The sequence below is a fragment of the Phaenicophaeus curvirostris genome, chromosome 3, assembly GCF_032191515.1.
Source record: "Phaenicophaeus curvirostris isolate KB17595 chromosome 3, BPBGC_Pcur_1.0, whole genome shotgun sequence".
NCBI lineage: Eukaryota > Metazoa > Chordata > Aves > Cuculiformes > Cuculidae > Phaenicophaeus > Phaenicophaeus curvirostris.
This window is the reverse complement of record NC_091394.1, coordinates 61145007-61164455: the sequence shown is the minus strand read 5'-3', so window position 1 is coordinate 61164455 and position 19449 is coordinate 61145007. Positions and strand designations below refer to the sequence as shown.

The window sequence follows — 19449 nt, the reverse complement described above, 5'->3', positions numbered from 1 at the left end:
AGGAGTAAAGGGATATCATTATAATTTAAATTGCTTCCTCTTTTTTATCCAGAACAAGATAAACATGACTGCTTAAAGGCTAGTAATAGTTACTGCATTATGCAGAAGAATTCCAAATAAAATTGTGAGCAGTTTTAATCTGTGAATTCTTTTCTAATGGTTTTGTTACAGGACTGGGTACTTCTGCTGTAAAGGGAAATATAAAAAAATCAGGTCTCAAAATATATGCATACTTCCTTTCTAGAATAACCGGTCATGAGTCGTGATACTATCGCTTCCTCACGTATCAGTAAGATCTGTCAGAGTCTGACTGTAGTACATTCTTCGGGCACTGATATAGAAACAAGACAGTTATGTCATGACATCACGTTTTTCTTGACACAACTGATTTTAAGAACGAGAGCACTTCCAGCTCTTCCATCTGTTGCCTGTCAGTAGTAAACCAGAGTTTACCAAAAACATTTTTAGAGTAATTAAATGGCTTATAAACTTGAACACTACGTATTGCTACATTTCATCTGTTTCTTGGAGTGAATTATTACAAGTTTCTAATTGGTTCTTTGTAACAGTGTAGTTGCGTTAAGTGAAACACTGAGCCTTATCTCTGGGCAGTAAATCGGAAAAGCTGTATTTCTGTTTTGTTCTGATTAGCTTTCCGCAGAAGCTTTTAAGTGGTGTGGTGCCTGGGTCATTCTGTGGAGTTTCTTTCTCATTGTGGGAAGGGAAACTTCGTTTTGGTTCTTGAGCGTGCCAAAAGTAGCCAGGTAGCTGAAAAGCCATAGGAGGCCTTTGTGGTTGCTAGTACAGATTTGAGGTGTGGTTTAGTTAATGTGTTAATTTACATACTGAACCTCACCTGAAGTGATTTGAAATGCTCATATTAATATGCAACTGTTGTCTGTGAGGTCTTTCTAGCCTGTTTATCACCACTGCTGCATGGTATGTTGAACTATTTGAAGCCATAGGTGTTTACTAATAGATGCTTTATCTCAAAAAAAGCTTTGATTCATAATTAATGTGAAATATGTTTAACCTAAAGCTCATAATCAGTGTAGGAACAAGCAGTAGTAGGCTTTGATGGCATAGGCAAGAAATTCAGCAAAGGCAGTGTTCAGTTGGTTTGTTATGTTTTAAGTTGGAACTGTAGAACAAGAAAATGCGTTGTCCCTCAGAAAATGTAGCTGCTTAAAGTTAAAATAACAAAAAGGTGTTCCCAGGACTATTGCAAAATTTCAGCAATATGTAATTCCACTGCATAGCGTTAGTTGTAATTATGAGGATATTGAGATTATCTCTTGACTTGGATATGCTATTTCAAAACTAAATTCAGAATCCAAATATTTACTTGAACTCTTTTTTGGTTCCGTAGACCATGTTTCTTTTGCTTTTGTGTTGCAGTTTGCCTCAATCTTGCAGCTGTAAATGAATTTCTTACCTTCACCAAAAAAATAATCTTATCAGTACTGTACAGTAGTGGATGGTTTTCAAGTATTCAGTTTAAAATCATTTAGGTTGGAAAAGACAGAGATCATCAAGTCAAAGCGTAAAACTAAAACTGCTGATTCCACCACTAAGCCATGTCCCTAAGCACAACACCTACGTGTCTTCTAAATACATCCAGGAATGGGGGTTCAACCACTTCCCTGGGCAGCTGTTTCCAGTGCTTGACAACTTTTTCAATGAAGAAATTTTTCCTAATATCCCATCTAAACTTCCCCTGGACCTACTTGAGGCCATTTCCTCTTGCCCTGTTAGTTGGGAGAAGACACCAACGCCTGCCTCACTACACCCTCCCTTCAGGTAGTTGTAGACGGTGATAAGGTCTCCTCTCAGCCTCCTTTTCTCCAGACTAAACCCCAGTTGCCTCAGCCACTCCCCGTAAGACTTGTGCTCCAGCCCCTTCACCAGCTTTGTTGCTTTCTTGGATGTGCTCCAGAAGCTCAGTATCTTTCCCTCAGTGAGGGCTAGTGAAAACAGTATTCAAGATGTGATCTTCACTCCTTTAATTGTAGATGGACTTTCAAATAAGGTGGTGGAATTGAACCTACTTATCTGCTCTCCTTTTGTTGTATTGGGATGTATTGTGACGAGAGTACTTACCATTAGAATAAGAAATAACTTGTTTTACTATGAAATAGTATGTATTTTTGATCATTTGAAGGATTTTATTTTTTTGGTTTACTGGTTTTGCCTTCAGTTGTTTTCAAAACTGGTTCAACACACTTTAAAATCACATGATTAGCCTTCAAGACTGTTGGCTCTATCTTGGTGTATCTTGTGGAAATAGACAGCAATAGCAGCACTGGAAGGAGTGAATATTTTCTTCTGGGGAAAAAAAATGAGAGAATCAATCCAAGCCTATTTATTCAGCTGTTAAACACAAGAGTAACTATTAGAAGTAGTACCATGTACGTGATTCTTCCTTCAGGAAGTAGATGAAAATCATTTGATCAACACAAAATCTGCAGTAGTTTACCAACATACTCCAGAATTTGTAATTTCTGTAATTATGCAGGAACCACTTTGAAGGCAGAAGAGTCATTGCTTATCAGGTGTAAAAAGCTTGTTATGTTGGCACATGAAGTAGAATTCAAATAGCGTCTCTGAAAATTTAGAAAAGAAACAGGTCATAAACTACTGACCACGAATAAAAACTTTATTAATAATAAATTACTATTTTCCTACTATTAAGTATTTTTACCTGCCTTTTTTGGCTGGGAAAATTTCAGTTTGAAGGCAGCATTATTCTCACATTTTGCTCTTATAGTACAAAATCCATATTTACCAAGGTTTTTATTGTTTTGTAATTTGAGATGGAGGATTTGGTATGGGATTGTTTTGTTGACAGAATTATCTTCTCCTTTGTTCGTGTGATTTAATTTCATCATGTATTCAAAGCTAGCATTTCCTGTTATGTCAGCAACAATATTAAAGTTCATTGTACTAGAGGCAGTCAGGAATTCTCTTGTGAATGAAGAATACCAATATACACAGGTACTCTTTACATATATGAAAGATGTATCTGTTTTTGTGTAAGCATGACTACAGGTAATGTAAAAGAAATTCAGAAATGTCACTACGGAGTCCTTATTCTCAGGTAGCATAAATTCATGCAACTTCATTTGAAGCATGGTGGCACCAGTTTGTATCAGGTTAGGAGCAGTTGTTTTGAGTTTTATGTGAAACATAGGAACTTACTTGTTTTGGAAAGAAAACAGAAGATAGTTCAGAGAATTAGTTTAGGTATAAGGAACATTCTCACATCATCAGTGAAGAGATCAGATGTGGGATTTGAATATGCTGGGGTGAAAGTCAATTTTTTGCTGACGTCACGGCATATCACAAAAGCCCATAATAGTAGGCAACTGCATCTTTAGATATCTGTATGTACTGTTTCCTAGTTCCCCAAGTCTACTTCTAAAACTATTACCAATATTACTTTCCAGCAGTGATCTATTTTAACCACAGTTAAAATCTGTGGTTTTGTAAACTAATGCACTTGAATGGTATCATAGGCCAGCTTGAAATATTACTGATTTGGGATTTGGGGCTCACCCTGTTTTACACTGGCACATAAATTGCAGTGGCTATGATTGAGGGGTATTCACTGGAGACATTATTTGAGAGATGTATTACTGGTTTTGGGGATACATTTACTCTCTATATTAGATTTTGATCCATCTTGTATATGTTTAGATTTAAAATATCTAAGGATTGTTTCCTCCTCCCTCCCCCTTTCCATCTTGTTTCCCTGACATTTTTATAACCCTGCATTTATTTTACCAACTGCTGAAATCCCTTGTACGTAGAGAAGTTTCTACTTTGCAGCTTTGACCCTTCCTCATTCCCTGGCTCCTCTTTTTCCAATTGTACGTGTCCTTGACTTTTTCTAAACAAACAAATTTTTAAAAATTGTTTTAATGTATTTGTGAGGTGGCCTAGATTTCCTTTACAAGGTAAATGAGTGCCATGTGTTGAGAAAAATATTACTGCTTAGATAAATACTTAAAAGTTTACATTTCCCGTAGCAACTTTGTCTATGTTCAGTATGGTAGCTCCTAGAAATTATAGCTTCCTCAAATTAGTCTCATACAAAGTTGCATTTTTTTAGCATTTAAGGTTAGCTTTTTTGTTTTAGAGTAAGTTGTGTTTTTGGTTGGTCCTTTAATATAGATTTCCCCTTATTTTTTCAGATACTTAAAGCTTCAAAAGAAAAGTCCCTACATCAGGAGGACCAGCCCTAACCATACGCTACAAAAGGGGAGCAGATGGTTGAAATAGATCTTATGATGTAATTACCAAGCAGTTCAGGGTTTGGGAATGAACACTAAGATATTGTAAATGGGTTGTAGCCAGCTGTCATTTTAGTGAGCTTTTTTTAACACTTGGATGTTTAATTTACTTTCCTGTCTGTTTTGTTTTTTTGGTTGTTTTTTTATTTTTGGGTCAAGTTTAGTGAATTTTTTTTTCTATGCTTGTGACAAAATTGCAACTTTGAGCTGCATTCCATTTGTGCTTTTCAAGCTATTGTTAATATTCTATTTATAATAAGCAGCAAGTACATTTTTTCAGATTTTAATATATATATATCTTTTGTTGTGGATTCATACGGTATGTACAGAGCAGTTTGGTCACATGAAACATAATATTATGAACTTTTAAATGTTTTATAACTGCTGATATAGCATACAGCCTAACTGCATTTTATTGAAAACACTAATCAGGCGCTCACTATGCTGTGAAGTTTGAATTCTGTTTATTTGCACTGATGTTATATCAACAGTTACGCTACATGAATTTCAGGTGACTTTTAAAATAGTCTAAAAAGGTACAAAATGTGTCTCTTTAATTCATACTAGTAAAAGGGCAGATTAGTAAATAACTTTTTTCAAAAACCCTTTATGAACTTTTTATTTATGCACATTTGATTTTTAAAGCAAAAATATCTAGAAACTACATAATAGCCTGGCAGGGAGTCAGTGTAGATTGCAACAAAACTGAGTTGCCAGAATCGGCTTGAGTTCAGTAAAATCCTTCTGGTTTGCCTATAAATATAGCAGTTGGAAAGCTGGATTTACTAAGCTTTATATTCAGTGAATTATTTAAAATGTCAAATTTGCCTAAATACTTGACTTGTAAATTTTATTTTAAAAAACTGAGCAACTTTGGAGAATCAAATTTAACAAAAATAGGATATCAGAATTTGAGACCTACAATTGTAAATGCTCTTGTAAATGGTACGTTTGAAATTTTGACGTTGAGTGACTTAGAATTTTAATGTAACAGTTGTACTTTTTACCTGTTCTGTGTTGCTGTTCCACAATTACAAAGACATATTTTATTCTTTGGCATTTTGCATGTGTTCCTTTTTGGCTCAGGAATAATTGCTGAGATTTTAGGAAATTGCCAAGCCTTATAGCTGAGCTTAGAAGAAACAAGATAAATTTTTAAGAAGAAAAATCAATTTGGTAACCCTAACAATGGTTGCCTTTTGGTTGACAGGGAGATTTGAGAATTCTGTAGCACTATTTTGAAGTCAGGATTTTAGTTACTTACATTTATAGTGAAAGGGGCATCATATATGCTTGCCTTTTTTGATTTAGTATTTCAGTAAGTCTCTATGTGAGTGAGTGTTACATCTGATCAACAAGCACAGATGTCCCAAAGTGATTTCTCTAGACTTTTCAGGAAAGCTATAATACTCTTAGACTGTGATGTGGTTTGGGATGGGGTATTCTAGCAATTACCTGTGATTGTGAATTTCAGAGCAATAATTTTTACAAAGCCATATTTTATGAGGAAGCTTGGGAATTATTTTAGAATGGTGAATGGAGGACTTTTTATGTCAGTGGCAGCCGATTTGTAGAATTATAAGACTGTGAGAGTTACATTATGCTGTGATCAAATTTTAAGTATTTTGTAACTGAGTATGTAATTTTACGTGCTTCATGTTTACAAAAATATGCCAAGCTGAGCAAGGTCAAGCAGACTATTAAAAAAATGTATATTTAATCTGTTTTTATGTTTGACTGCAATAAAACACAGAAGTATATCTTTGTCTTTCTAGTGTCATTATTTTTTTCCAAAATGTGGTGAATATTAACTAGGGGGGGCTAAATATTTGCCTTGGCCACCAATTATAACTATTTTTCAGAGTAGTAAGTTTGAATGCCTAAAAATATATTTAAAGCCATTATTTACAAGGAGGAGGAAGAGTAGCAAGTGGAAGCAAGTTTTATTTCTGGATGGTATTATGTGAAGGAAGTGGGCATTACTCTAAAGTCTGTAATTGTATTGTGTTTCTTCATTTGGAGTATTAGCTGTTTTGCAACCAGTTTGGCCTGAATTTTGAGATACTTTTTTCCCATGATACGTAGTTTCTATTTGAGATATCACTCTTCGACAAGCATGAATGTGTGTGGGAAGTATGGTGTCTACCTTTCACAGGGAAATATTCTAGCTTATAGTACGTAGTTTAAATCAGAAATCTTGCAAGGCTGTCATCTCTGTGCACTTCTCTGTTAGAAAACAAAACTTGTCCTTGACGCTTTCAGTTTTCAAACACCTCCATATTTTTATGGTGAAATATTGCTGAATAAAGAACTAGTTTAAGGAAAAGTCAAAAGATTACATCTGTCTTTATATTTTCACAGTTACATTGCTTCTTGCTATATCTCAGTGAATCCATGAAACCTTGAATTCTATTGCTTTTTTTTTGGAAATCACAGGAAGGAATACTAGTATGGAAAGATGAATTTAAATAAGAGTAGGATACTAAAGTTTTATTTTGATATTAAAAATGTACTTCAGTTTCAAGTGTCTTTTTCACATCCTCAGTATTTGAAAAGGTATCATTTAACGACACTACTTTTCTAAGAAGTAAAGAAAACAGATAAGATGGGATATAGTAAACATACTGAAATGCCATGTTTTTACTGCATATCATTGTAGAATTTTGTGTTTCAAAAATTATGTACATGTAAACAACAAATTGTATTATAAATGTGTAGTGTTGATTAGCATTCATGTAAAATCTACAATGTCTGAAATATGTTTTTACTTGTCCTTGTCACATGTACTCACAAATATTTAGACATTGTATTACAAAAAAAAAATTCATATTAAAACCTTTTTGGGAGTGCCTGGTGCTTACATGAAACAGTGATAGCAGTCCTAGTCTGTAGAGACTAGTTAAAAATGTTTTGTCTGTGACTTATCTGGATTTGTTTTGCTGGAAACAGAGAAATCAAGTAAAAGATGAGAGTAGTTTGAAGAGCTAAGAAAAGGGTTTTTCTGAGCTGCAACTAGTTTAAGTTGATGAAAAAGTAGTCTCAGGACTTACTATTGTATCCCTCTCTTTGAGACACTGCATTTTTACACCACTGTCAGAAACAGCATAATTAAAGCCATTGGCACCATCAAAGTAAGCTGGGGATCAGTGTGGAGGGAACAAATTAATGTGCTGAATGTGATGCTGAAATGAATTCTTGGTTAAGTTTGTGAAAGAAGAGAAACAAGATCGTCAGAGCAAACAGGATCAAGTTGTGATGAATTTCAAAAGCAGCTACCTAGAAGGAGAAGCTGGAGTATTTAAAGATCATTGGAGAGACTTTGGTGAAATCAATGGCAGCTAATATAGCAGAATACAGGTTGAAAGAAAACCTGAGAGAATTTGGAGAATTTATCCTAGTATATTATGGGTGTAAAAAGCTGTAGGTTATGTATCATGTGAGCCTCAGTAATAAAGAAATGTGAAACTGGACAAGAAATGGGAGATAGGAGCAGGCTTTAGAGTGAGCTCATACCTTGTTCTTCCTGTGGTGGAAAAGAAATTGCAAAAATAACATGAACACCCCAAGATGGATGGAAGAGGGTTGCTGAATGACATAGAGGGAAGTGGAAATAAGAGGTCAGGATCAGAGTTAGCTGATAAGGCATCAGGGTTTACTGTCCTGTAATGAGTCTTCCATGTGCTTTGAGCTGGTGAATGTAATAGAAATATGAGTATATGGACTATTGTGTCTCTTCTGGAACTGCCTTATTGCTCTTTTTTAAATGCAGTATTTTAATGCCATACAGATGGATGTGACCATTTTATTTGTGTGGTTTGTGCAAAAAATAAAACCAAAATCCCCAGTATAATAGCAAGTTCTGAACAGTGCTTGCATTAATATACTGTTATAGGAATAATATAGGAATAATATTCCTTCTCTGAGTTATCCAATATTATGTAACTGACTCTGTAGAACTTTGTCATTTCTTTCAGTCTGGATTTTATGATGTAATTGAAGAGGTGAATGACTTTCAATGTGATTGTTCATTTACCATATAATAATCAAGTTAATACTTGTTCTGCCTTGTGCTGAATGTAAAAATTGAAGTTGTTTTGCCTGCATGTTCCATAATAGCATTTGTCAGCTTGTAGTAAAGGGTGAAAGTGAAATGTGAAAGTTGATTTCATGTATGCACATAACACAGTTTCTTTATGAAAAAAAGAAATGTTTTGCAGGATTTTTATAGGGTTTTAACATGTAGGTTCTCAATTGATTTTCATGGGGTTTTATTACATTTTAATCTAATATATGAATTAATATAGTTTTTAATTAGTGAAGAGGTTTTTTCTTCCAACATAAGTGTGTATCAACAAAGTCTACCAAATGCCGAAAGGGGAACTTTCATGAAACACTTTGTGACAGAAGCAGTAATGTAATATTTGTAGCATCTGCAGAAAAAGAGCTTCTATGTACCTATGTAGTTAAGACAGTAGTTTCTGGTTACCTTAAAAAATAAAAATGAAACAAAGAAATACTCTTGGCCCAATTATATTTTGAGTATAAGCTCTAATTTTCTTGTATCTCTTTCTTATCATAAACTGTTGACATAAGCTTATTACAATCAAATTATATTTTTAATATTGTAGGGAAGACTGAAAAAGAAACTGAACAAGACAAAACAGAAAAAGGTAAGTCTGAAAGTAACATTCTGTTCTTCTGAAATTCAAACGCATGCTTTCTGGAGGACTGTTTTAAATCAGATTAAATAGTAGTGAAGCTTAGCTTCTGTACATCGTGTGTGGATAAACTGGAGTTGAATAAACATCCAGAGTGCATCTGCTTATGTAAGTAAACACAGTCGTTTCCAAAGCGGATATCAATATATTCTGCTCTTACATGATCTCAGGCTGCTGTTAAAAACTTATGTTATTTCATGAGCAGAGTGTTCAGTGTTGTACCTCTTGTTTAGGACTCCAGAGGTCTCGGCTTCACCAGGCTCCTTTGGCACCTATGGACAGAGGCAAGCTAGTCTCCCTGGCCCCAAAAGCTGCGTTCGGCTGTGTCTGCTGTGCTAAGTCTGGGGGAGATAGGTGGCACTAAAATCAATCCTTGTCAAGTCCGTGTTTACCCTGTAAGGGTATCTGCCTGGCTTAGTTTAGGTAGAAAGATGCAGAGGTTTGCTGGAAAAGTGAGGTATGCTAGGAGCACTGTGAATCTCTTCTCCCTATGATGGCATTGGTCCTGGCCCTGTGTATTCTCTATCACTCCATGAAGCTTGCACAACTTCCTTCATTGGGATCGAGGTTTGTATCTGACCCTAGCTATGTTGCTACAGCTGACAGTACATAAAAACCTCATGGTCTTTGCCTGCATCTTTATCACTCTGGCAAGGCGTATGGAGGAGGCCTGCTCCAAGTAGTAGCTCCACGATTATCTCTAGGTGGAGGAAAAGGGTTCCTGTGACTCTGTTGGGGTGTACTGCTCCTTTTACATTCTGTTTCCATTATTTTATGGCTGTTATTTTATATCTGAGCACTTCATGGTATGTAAGTAGTATTTGTCAAGTGTAAGCATTGCATTTATAAAGTAAATATACCATTAGCCAGCTTACTTGGAAAAGAAGGCAATTATATTCATGTTGCCGTTTATAAAAAAGATAGATTTGGCAGGAAGTACCTTACTGCACTGGGCTTACGTTCTTGATAGCAGAAAACCCCCACCATTGAATGCTAGTGTTATTGACCTGTTAGAACAGTAGAATAAAATGACGTACAACAGCCATCCAGTATAGGTAAAAAGCAGTCATAGATAAAAATACCAGCTTGTGTAAGAACATGAAAATATATGGATTTACTGTTATGCAATGTTATCAATAAGAACTTTTAAGAGAACTTTATGACCTTAAAGAATGACAAGGTGGAGTCACTTTCCTTTTGCAGCCTAGATACTGTGTGTTTCTGTTTCTTTTTAAACACTGAGCAACTAAATGAATGTTTCTTCTGTGTCCTGCCATGGCAGGTTACAGGTTTTTAATAGGTTGGAAAAAGGGTTGGTTTTGTTTTTCAGGTTACATGAATAAAATTCTGCATCCTACATGGAAAAACAGCCTTGCATTTTTTTGAGATTAGTTTCTAGCTTGTGTGGTTTTCATACAAGTTGAGTTTTCTTTGACTGTTCAAGTTTTTGTAGTTTGAGCTGTTCTCACTTTGAATAAGTGTCTAGGTGCAGGTATCCTAATCATAAAGTGGTTTAAAGTCTTACTGAGCTGACTTTAATTTACCCTAATAAGATACAGCAGTAAATCGATGAGAGATGTATTTAAAAAGATACTGCTCTGTGGCTGTCTGGTATATGTAGAAGACTCAGGAATCTAAGGAGTTGGAATTTTGAAAATTCATGGTTGGCTTGGGTTTAGGGTTTGCTTATGATTCTGACAGTGCGGAGAGATGTATCTGTAAGTTTGCATGTGGCTTTAAATATTTCGGCATACAAGCTCCAAAAGGCCTTTTGTGCAGAAAAAATTTAGAGTGTTGAGTGGATCTTAAGGCATTATTTTGTTTTCACTGCTGCGGTCTTTGTTAGTGAAGTATCTTTAAAAATTCTGTAAATTTCAGTTTGTGATTATATTGCATTAAGTTTATTAAAAGTTTTACTAAAATTTGGTGGGAAAATAAATGCCATTTTTACCCATCAACTTTAAAACAGGATATCTCAACTAAGAAAAAAGTTATTAGTCGAAATAAGAACCATTTGAATGTACACATTTTTGCGAACTAGAAACAGGTCTATTCTAGTAGTGTAGAATTGTGGAGTTCTGGAACTGATGAATTCTTTGACAGCATTTGAGCTGCTGCCTTGTTGTGGAATACCTTCCTTTGCAGAAGGCTGGTGAGATGCTTGAAAATGTGGTAATCGGCGGGAGACAGGTCTGGTGATTAAGCTGGGTGAGGTAGAGTTTTGTAGCCTAGTTCGTGCAGCTTATGCAAGACATTTATGAGGTACGCAGCCAGGCATTGTAATGGAGAAGAACTGATCCTTTTTGACTGACTGACGTATATAAACTTTGCAGTTCTTGGTGCTTTTTGTTGATGTTCTGGTAATACACCTCTGCTGTGAAGGTTTTGCCAGGTTTCAAGAAGTTATGGTGTGGATGATTCCACTTGATGCACCTTCAGTTTGGGGAGGTATTTTAGTGCTTCACCTCAGTCCAGCCACTGCACTGCTGTTTGTCATATAGAATCCATTTTGCATTACGTGTCACAGTGCCATCAAGAAATAGATTGGTTTTGTTGCACAAATGTGCAGAGCAGACTTTGTAGCAGTGATTTTTTTTCTATTTTCCTTCAGCTTGTGCAGCATCTATTTGTTGAGCTTTTTTGATTTTCTAGTTTGATGCAAACGTTGAACAACTGTTGAATGATCAACATCTATTTCTTTGGCAATCTCGTGGTTTTGTGAGGGTCTGCTTCAATACTTGCCCTCCGTTGGTTGTGCATGTGTTGCAGGACATCCACAATTCTCCTCATCTTTAAGGCACTCATTTCTCTTACGAAAATTTTGGAACCAATGTTGCAGTCATTTATTGACACTCCCCTGGCTAAATGCTTGGTTGCTATACCTAGCAGTTTCTGCTGCTTTATGTCCCGTATTGAACTTGTACAACAGCTTAAATTTGTTTTTTTTCTGGTTTGACAATGTTATATATAAGAAAGGATAAACAGTGAAAATAAAGTTATTAGCATAAATAAGTAGAGTGAATTTCACATTTTAAAATGGTATACTATGTGAACGCAGTTAAATAGAAGTTTAATCCAAAATAGGCTTCAAAGTTTAGAGGGACAAAACCAGTAATTATTTTTGCACCCTAATACCTTTGAACAGGATATGTAGAATTCCACTGTGGTATCAGTAGAAATCTAACCTGTGGAGACTTAAGTGCTGTTGCTCTGGTGGAATGTAAGTTTTTGCTGTAGGGTGCGATGAGTTGTCCCCTAAACTTCGTTGAGAACCTTAATCAGAGCTCCATTGGCTGTAGAAAGTGCTTAAAGGCTTAGTTGATCTCCAACACTGTCTCCCCAAGTTATGTGGGCTGAGTTCCACCCTTGCAAGCCCTTCTTTTAAGGGTAAACATACTATGTATTGATTTTCTTGTATTTAATTGTAGCCTGCATCAAATATGAACTCTGGGTAGAAAAGCCAATGTTGTACTTTATAGAAGTGAAGTTCTCCAGAGTCCATAACTGCTGCATAACGCCATGCTGAACTAAATGTATAGTACATTGGAATATTAGTGTGTATTTTTGTACAATGAAGAAATTTATTTCTGGCCTTGTAAAAGTGTTACTTAATTCTAGCCTTCAGATGAAGCCAAAAGGCTTCAGGATGAAATGGAAAGGAGAATGATAGAAATACATACAAAAAAATAAAAAAATCATTCTGCAATTGTTTCTTACGATAAACATCTAACCAACCAACAGTAATTTCAGACAGAAGACCCTGTAGAATACTTTTTACTGCAAGGGAAATTGTTCTGGAATAACTGCAGCTAAAGATTTATTATAGTCATTAGATTTCACAGCTTTATTAGTCCCTAAAATGCCTCAGGTTTTTTTTTTTGTCTGATTGTTTCCCCAGATAAGTTGATTATAGACGTTTTACCCGTTCTACCAGTATAGTTTAGAAAGATCTTTTAATTATTGTGATGCTACTGTCTCTAAATTGTCTAGTTGCAGTTACTTGTTTTTATACCTTTTAAGTGACCATTTATAGAAGCCCATAAAACAAGTGGATCACTTACGCTATCTGTTACTCACCTAATGTACTTCCCAAACAACAAGACAATGACAGGAGTGCTTCATCATCATCAAATTCTCATTTAAGTACCTACTGAGGGACAGCACAATTTCAAAAACTAATTTGGGTAATAATACTGGTCTAGTGTGAGGAGGGAAGACAATTACTCGAGCAAATTTTGAATTCTGGGTAACAGTAGTTCTGCTGCTAAGATATATGTATGTTTTTCAGCCCATAACTGAAACTTTGAAACTTGCACTGGGAAGATCAGAGTATCTGAGGGAGCATGCAGGGGAATTAGTAAAACAGAAGGACATGACATTTATTGGAAAATGACAAACCATGACTGTCAATATCTACTTATTTATTGTCTTTTAAGGTGCCCATCCACAAGTTACCAAGAATATTACTGAATTTGTATTACAGCAAGAATAGGAGGGTGTTTGGAAAGAAAGTCTGTGGCCCCTATGGAAACTGCTTCTTTAGATTTTGACAGTTTAAGATGGAGAACAGGCAGGAGGAGCCTTCACTGCCAATGACTGAGACTACGTCACATGGGGAGGTTTCTAATTTAAGTTTAGTTTTGAATTGGCACTGCCCACATGTCTGTTTTTAGCAGTGTGAGATATATCATGATATCGCTATTACTATATAACTATAAAGGTGTTAACTTTTAAATACAACTTTATTAAAAGCTTTTAAATAAAGCTTTACCACTAGTCGTAAGCACAATATACAGTTAGTGCAGCAGGATTATTCCAGTGCAATTTTCAATTAAACTGGGAACTTTGTCCTCAAAGTGGCTGGAAGACCACAGTTCGTCTTGAATCCTTAGGCCCTATGAAAGTAGTTAGCTAAAAGCCAGAGCTCTAGCTGTTTTCTTTCTTGCCTGTCAGTAGTAACAAGTGCAAGATAGAGGAAGCCACTAGGAATTCCCACTGGGCCTTATAATGACAATAGGAAAAAAAAAATAAAATAATCCAATGGCAAGAACTAAAATGTACTTTTGAGGTGGTTTGTTAGACAAGGAACAGAATCTTTCTATCCTCACGTTCTCTCTCCACACCCTCAGAGAGATTGTGACATCACCATCTTACCATTTCTGAGGAACTAAAAATTTCATTTGAAGACATGTTTGACAAGAAATACTGAAGCTGCAGTATAATATGGACACTCTTTAATCACAGAGCTGGCTACTGTCCCTCTCCATTGGCTGCAAATCCTACAGCATCAGTTTCCAAACGTTAGAGCAAGAGAGTTTATCCTATGCAGAGAACGCTCGTCTTCTCAGATCTCCAAGCTTCCTAAGAGGACTTCAGAGAGGGAATAGTTACTATTGAGAGCAAGTGAAAGAGGCAGAGGAGAAAAGGCAGTGGGTGGAATTTCCAAAGAATGGGGGGAAAACTGCCTGATCTAGTCCCACTTCAGTTTTTTTCTTGGCCACAGTTGCACATCTGCTGACTAGCTCACCATTCGTGGTACCTTTTATGACATGTCTGTTGTATCAGAACAAAATCACAGAACTGTTAAGTATCTGCTTCCAACAAGGCACAGACGTGAGAGGTGATTTGCATTAAGTATGTGAATGTGCATGTTGGTGTTTAAAGAGAGCTACTGAATTTTCTAGGATCTCTAATAGCAGCATGGTATTATCTCGTATTTGCTTGGAATATCTTTGCATAGGGACAGAACTGTGCATGTATACTTTGATCAGAGGCTCAGAGTAGGTTGGTAAGGACAGAATAATTCATGCTATGTGTTGTGCTAAAGGTACCCCATCCTTTAGATTATGTTTTCAGAAAACAACTAGTTGAAGCCTTTATGATGTAGGCAATATCAGAGACACAGTTAAAAATAACTTGCTATCTGTTTAAAATGCAGAATGCAGGCTGTACACCTTTAGGATAAGAAAAAGTATATTAATCATAAAAGATAATTATGATAGCAGTCAATATTTTTGTCCAGTTTGGGCTAATAAAGTATTAACTGTTTTAAGACATCAGGCTGATGTCTAAACAGTCAGGTCGGTGGTGTTACCTCATTTAGGAGGATGAGGTTTTCCTTAGCCTGGCTAATTGATTTGTATTCCAAATGAAAATTTCAAATGGAGAGCTGGTTTTTTTGCTGTGCATATTTGTCATTGCTTTGGATGCACTTACCACTTTAATGTAATTGGCTTACTTGGCATTTTGCACCAATTTCAAGTTTTAAAAGTTTTCAGTCCTACAGGACCATAAAGACATTTGATCACTTGAGAACATATGTCTAGAAATTCTGGAAGGAGGTTCATTTCTTGATTGCTATTTCTTTAGACAGCTTTTTACATTGAAAGTTGTAAACTGTCAAGAACTTACATTTGCATTACAATTCAGAATAAAATTGACATAGAAGTTGCAGAGTTACTTGCCTGATACTATTTGACTGGACAGTTACTTAAGAGAAAGAGATCTGCTTCAGAAGATGATTTAAAAAACATGATTTTTTTCTTTAAATGTTATTAGCCCTTTGTCTTTACAGAAAAAGAAAATAGCAGCACTGGTAACTGGGACTACTTTTTGTTACAAGACACTGTGCCGCTGTAAGTGGATTCAGTAGCTTTACAAGATGCACTTTGCACTGATTTTTTTGGTTGTTCTCAGTTTTGAAATGAAAAAAAAATACTGCTAACGGTGTATGGGTTTTTTCCTCTGCAAAAGCATGTTATATTAGCAGCTATGAATTATTAGTTCACGCATGCACATGCCAGCTAATAATCAGGGGAGATACAGTTGTGTTTGGCCGCTAAATTTCACTATCCATCCCCTACCCAGTCTCTGACTGTTGGTGTATCTCCACTTGCTTCAAAGCAGACAGCATGTTCTGATCTCAGTCTTTGAACTGGATTAGGATTTCCTCTGATGCTTCACAGTGCTCAATCTTTTTTGTGAGATCAGGTCCTCAAAGTAAGGAATTAACTGTTTTCTGAGTCTTTCAGTGTTCACACTGCTGGCTTCCAAACAGCCTATGGGAGTAAGAGTTGTTATTGAACAGTAATGTCACTGAGTGAGAACAGCCTGAATGGGACTTGGTTCCAGACGTGGAACATGTGCTAATATGCTGTCCAAACTGCATTAAATACAGTTGTCTTTTATAAAGTTGGTGGAACCTTCAGCTACTCACTTAGTAGGTGTTGACTTTGGACTGAACTCGCGTTTTAGATTCCATTGACAGTAATGACTAGTTACCTAAACACTACTGTAGTCTTTAGATATCTACGTCAAGAAACCTGAATTTAGTTGCCTTAATTTTAAGCTGTCACTGCATTGGTGACGTTCTCAGGTGATGACTAAATGAAGGGACTTATATCTAGACAGCAAAGAGGTACAGCTGCTGAGACAGGTATTTGTATTGCGTCTTGCTTAGGCTGCGATAATTTGGAGGTAATTAACACAGTGCTGCATCATATGTACAAGTAGATGAAGTGTTTCTTATGTGACAGCAGAGAGGCTTTGTCACTTGCATTTGTCTTTTATTGAGTCACTGTCATGGCTGCTTACAGCCCTAATAATTTTCTGAAGTGTGCGGTAGAGATGCAGACTGGAAGTACAGTAAATGGTCAGTAACAGGGATTTGGGGCAAGGGAGTTTGGGGGAAAAGATCCTTGAAGAAGGGCCTGAGCCACGAGTGTGTGACAGACAGCTATTTGAGAACAAGTTGGGGATAAATAGGAAGAGCTGGCCCAGGGAACAGATTGTGAGCAAGTGTAGAAATGAAAGGGAAGAAATGTATTAGGGCATCAAGGCTGAGAAGACAAGAAGTTGGAGGAGATGACAGGAGAAGAAGAGAAAGGTAGAAGGAAGGAGAAGGCGGGAGAAGGAAACAGAATCTTACTGGCTGAATAGAAGCTGCAGAACATAGAAGTGTGTTTGTTAGACAAATCACATAATCTGCAACTGATCCATTTATTTTGAACTTCAATATTTTGTTACTGGCATAGGGCTAGGAGGAATCTCAGTCACAGTGATGAATTGCACAGCTTCTAGGGGAATTTATTTAATTAACAAATGAGAGAATGGAAGTTCCCTGTGTCATTACAGTCTTGGCACTAAAGCACATTGACTTATAGCAGTATATTACATAAATTGTAGGAAATAAGACTAGGTGGGATGCTGAAGCTTACTTTGTCTATTCTGTTGATCAAAGGCCTCATCAATTATTTGCATCATTCCTGGCAGATGCTTATACAACTTGTCTTTACAAAATTACGGTAATTAGAACAACTACTCTCAGCAATCTCTTCGGCTGTTCTTGCTCAAAGATACTAATTCCAGGTGTTAATGCCAAATTTTGTTGTAGCAATTTTAAGCCTTTTATTCCTTGTCCTGACTATAGTGAACTAAAAAATAGTTTATGCTTTTCACCTCTGTAGCTACTTTTTACAAGGTAATACCTACGTATCTTCCAGTGGCAAATTATTTACTGCTACCTTTTTCCCCTTTGTTCTTGCTTATTGAGATGTAAATGCTGCCCCACCCTTGACAATTAAAGTAAAAATATTTTTAAACAATTATTCAAAAGTGATTCAATCATGTTTAATCATTTGGTTACTTTTCCTTTTCACATGATGCTTTTGTGGCCTAAGAGTATCTAGCAGTGCCTTCCTTATTTTTCAAAAAGTATTTCTGGCCTTCGCAGAAAAAAGAGTCACTGCTTTTGGTGATGGCAAGGTGTCTTTCAACATAAAAACATAAAATGTGCCTGGTATTTTAATTTTCATATGCTAAAACAGGTATATAAAATAGTTATTACATCATCTTCCACTGGATGATGTTGCAGGCTATTAAGTTTGCTGTACATTTAATGCATTGCCACTTCCAAAATGTCTTCCTTCTTGGTTTGTGTTTTGGGGTTGTTTTTTCTTTGATTTTTGGGGCATTTTTTTGGTTTGGTTTTTTTTGTTTGCTTGTTTTGGGTGGGGTTTTTTTGTCTGTCTCAATACTGTGTCTAGCTCTGGAATCCCCAGCATAAGATATGGAACTGTTGGAATGGGTCCAGAGGAGGGGGCTGCAAAGATGATCAGAGGGCTGGAGCACTTCTGCTATGAGGACTGGCTGAGAGAGTTGGGGTTGTTCAGCCTGGAGAAGAGAAAGCTCTGGGGAGACCTTATAGTGACCTTCCAGTACCTGAAAGGGGCCAACAAGAAAGCTTGGGAGGGGCTGTTTACAAGGGCTTGTAGTGACAGGACAAGGTGGGGATGGTTTTAATTGGAAGTGGAAGATTTAGATTAGACATTAGGAAGAAATTCCTCAACACTAGGCTGGTGAGACATTGGAACAGGTTGCCCAGGGAAGTTGCGGATGCCCCTTCCCTAGACGTGTTCAAGGCCAGGTTGGATGGGTCCTTGAGCAGCCTGATCTAGTAGGAGGTATCCCTGCCCACGGCAGGGGGTTTGGAACTGGATGATCTTTAAGGTCCCTTCCAACCCAAACCATTCTAAAATGCTATATGAGATTGCTTGTCATCACTGGCCACTGTGGACTAGCATGGAATTACTTGTAAGGCTTCCTCCTAGCTTGCTTTGGTAGTGGAAACCGTTTTCAGTAATCCTTTGACAGCAATCTGAGATAGAAGGTCTATCCTTACATCCAAGACTATTATTTAAAATCCTCAGTATTAGTCTTACAAGACCATAGTATGATACATAAAAGAATTACTACCATTTTAATGCTCAACCAGATTTGGACTACAAATCACCCTAGCGGTTGTGTGATCATGCATTACTTCAGCTACATGGTGAAATCTTTAAATCATTGAAGAAAAATTACATGCTTTTTCCTCTCTGAAAACAGATAAGTGAACTTCTTTGTAGTGTTGAATTTAATATATTGGGTCACATCTGCTAAAAGATTATTACACTAGAAGGAGGCAATGGATCATTTATTAAAATACCCCTGCAGGGAGATAGCAGGCTAACTGGTTAATATAGAGGAATGCTTAATAGTTACACTGAGAGCTCCCTGGTGAATCCTTTAGCGTAGGAGCAGAATGGGAGGTGAAAATGATTGCTCGTTATATAATGTTTACTGTGTTATATTGGTGCCTAGCAGCTGAATAATATTTATGTTAACAGCTCCTTTCCAGCTTTTGATATTGGACTCCTGCTGTTCTAGAGCTGATGTATAATTGTTCTGGAGATGGGAGGATGATACTTTTTTTGTAATGGAAAATGGGAAAAGGGTTTTTCCAACACATCACCAAAATGAGAAATGAGGGGAAAAATATCATGTCTTTGTGCCTCAGACTTATGAGGGTTTCATTTGTTCTTTCTTCTGAACCCTTTCTATCTCACCTTATTGTAACCCAAAGAAATTGTGAGAACAGTGCCCCACAGGCAGTAAGAGCT

The 19449-nt window shown here is 36.5% G+C and overlaps 1 protein-coding gene across 10 annotated transcripts in view; it reads left to right on the top strand.

Annotated features, from left to right (window-relative positions):
- Positions 1–19449, top strand: part of ASPH (aspartate beta-hydroxylase) — a 106295-nt gene that overhangs the window by 51868 nt on the left and 34978 nt on the right. For all 10 annotated transcript variants that reach the window (XM_069854180.1, XM_069854177.1, XM_069854178.1 and 7 more), the window contains one exon: positions 8921–8962. In XM_069854180.1, the coding sequence (XP_069710281.1) occupies positions 8921–8962 (42 nt within the window). The remainder of the gene's footprint in view (positions 1–8920; positions 8963–19449) is intronic.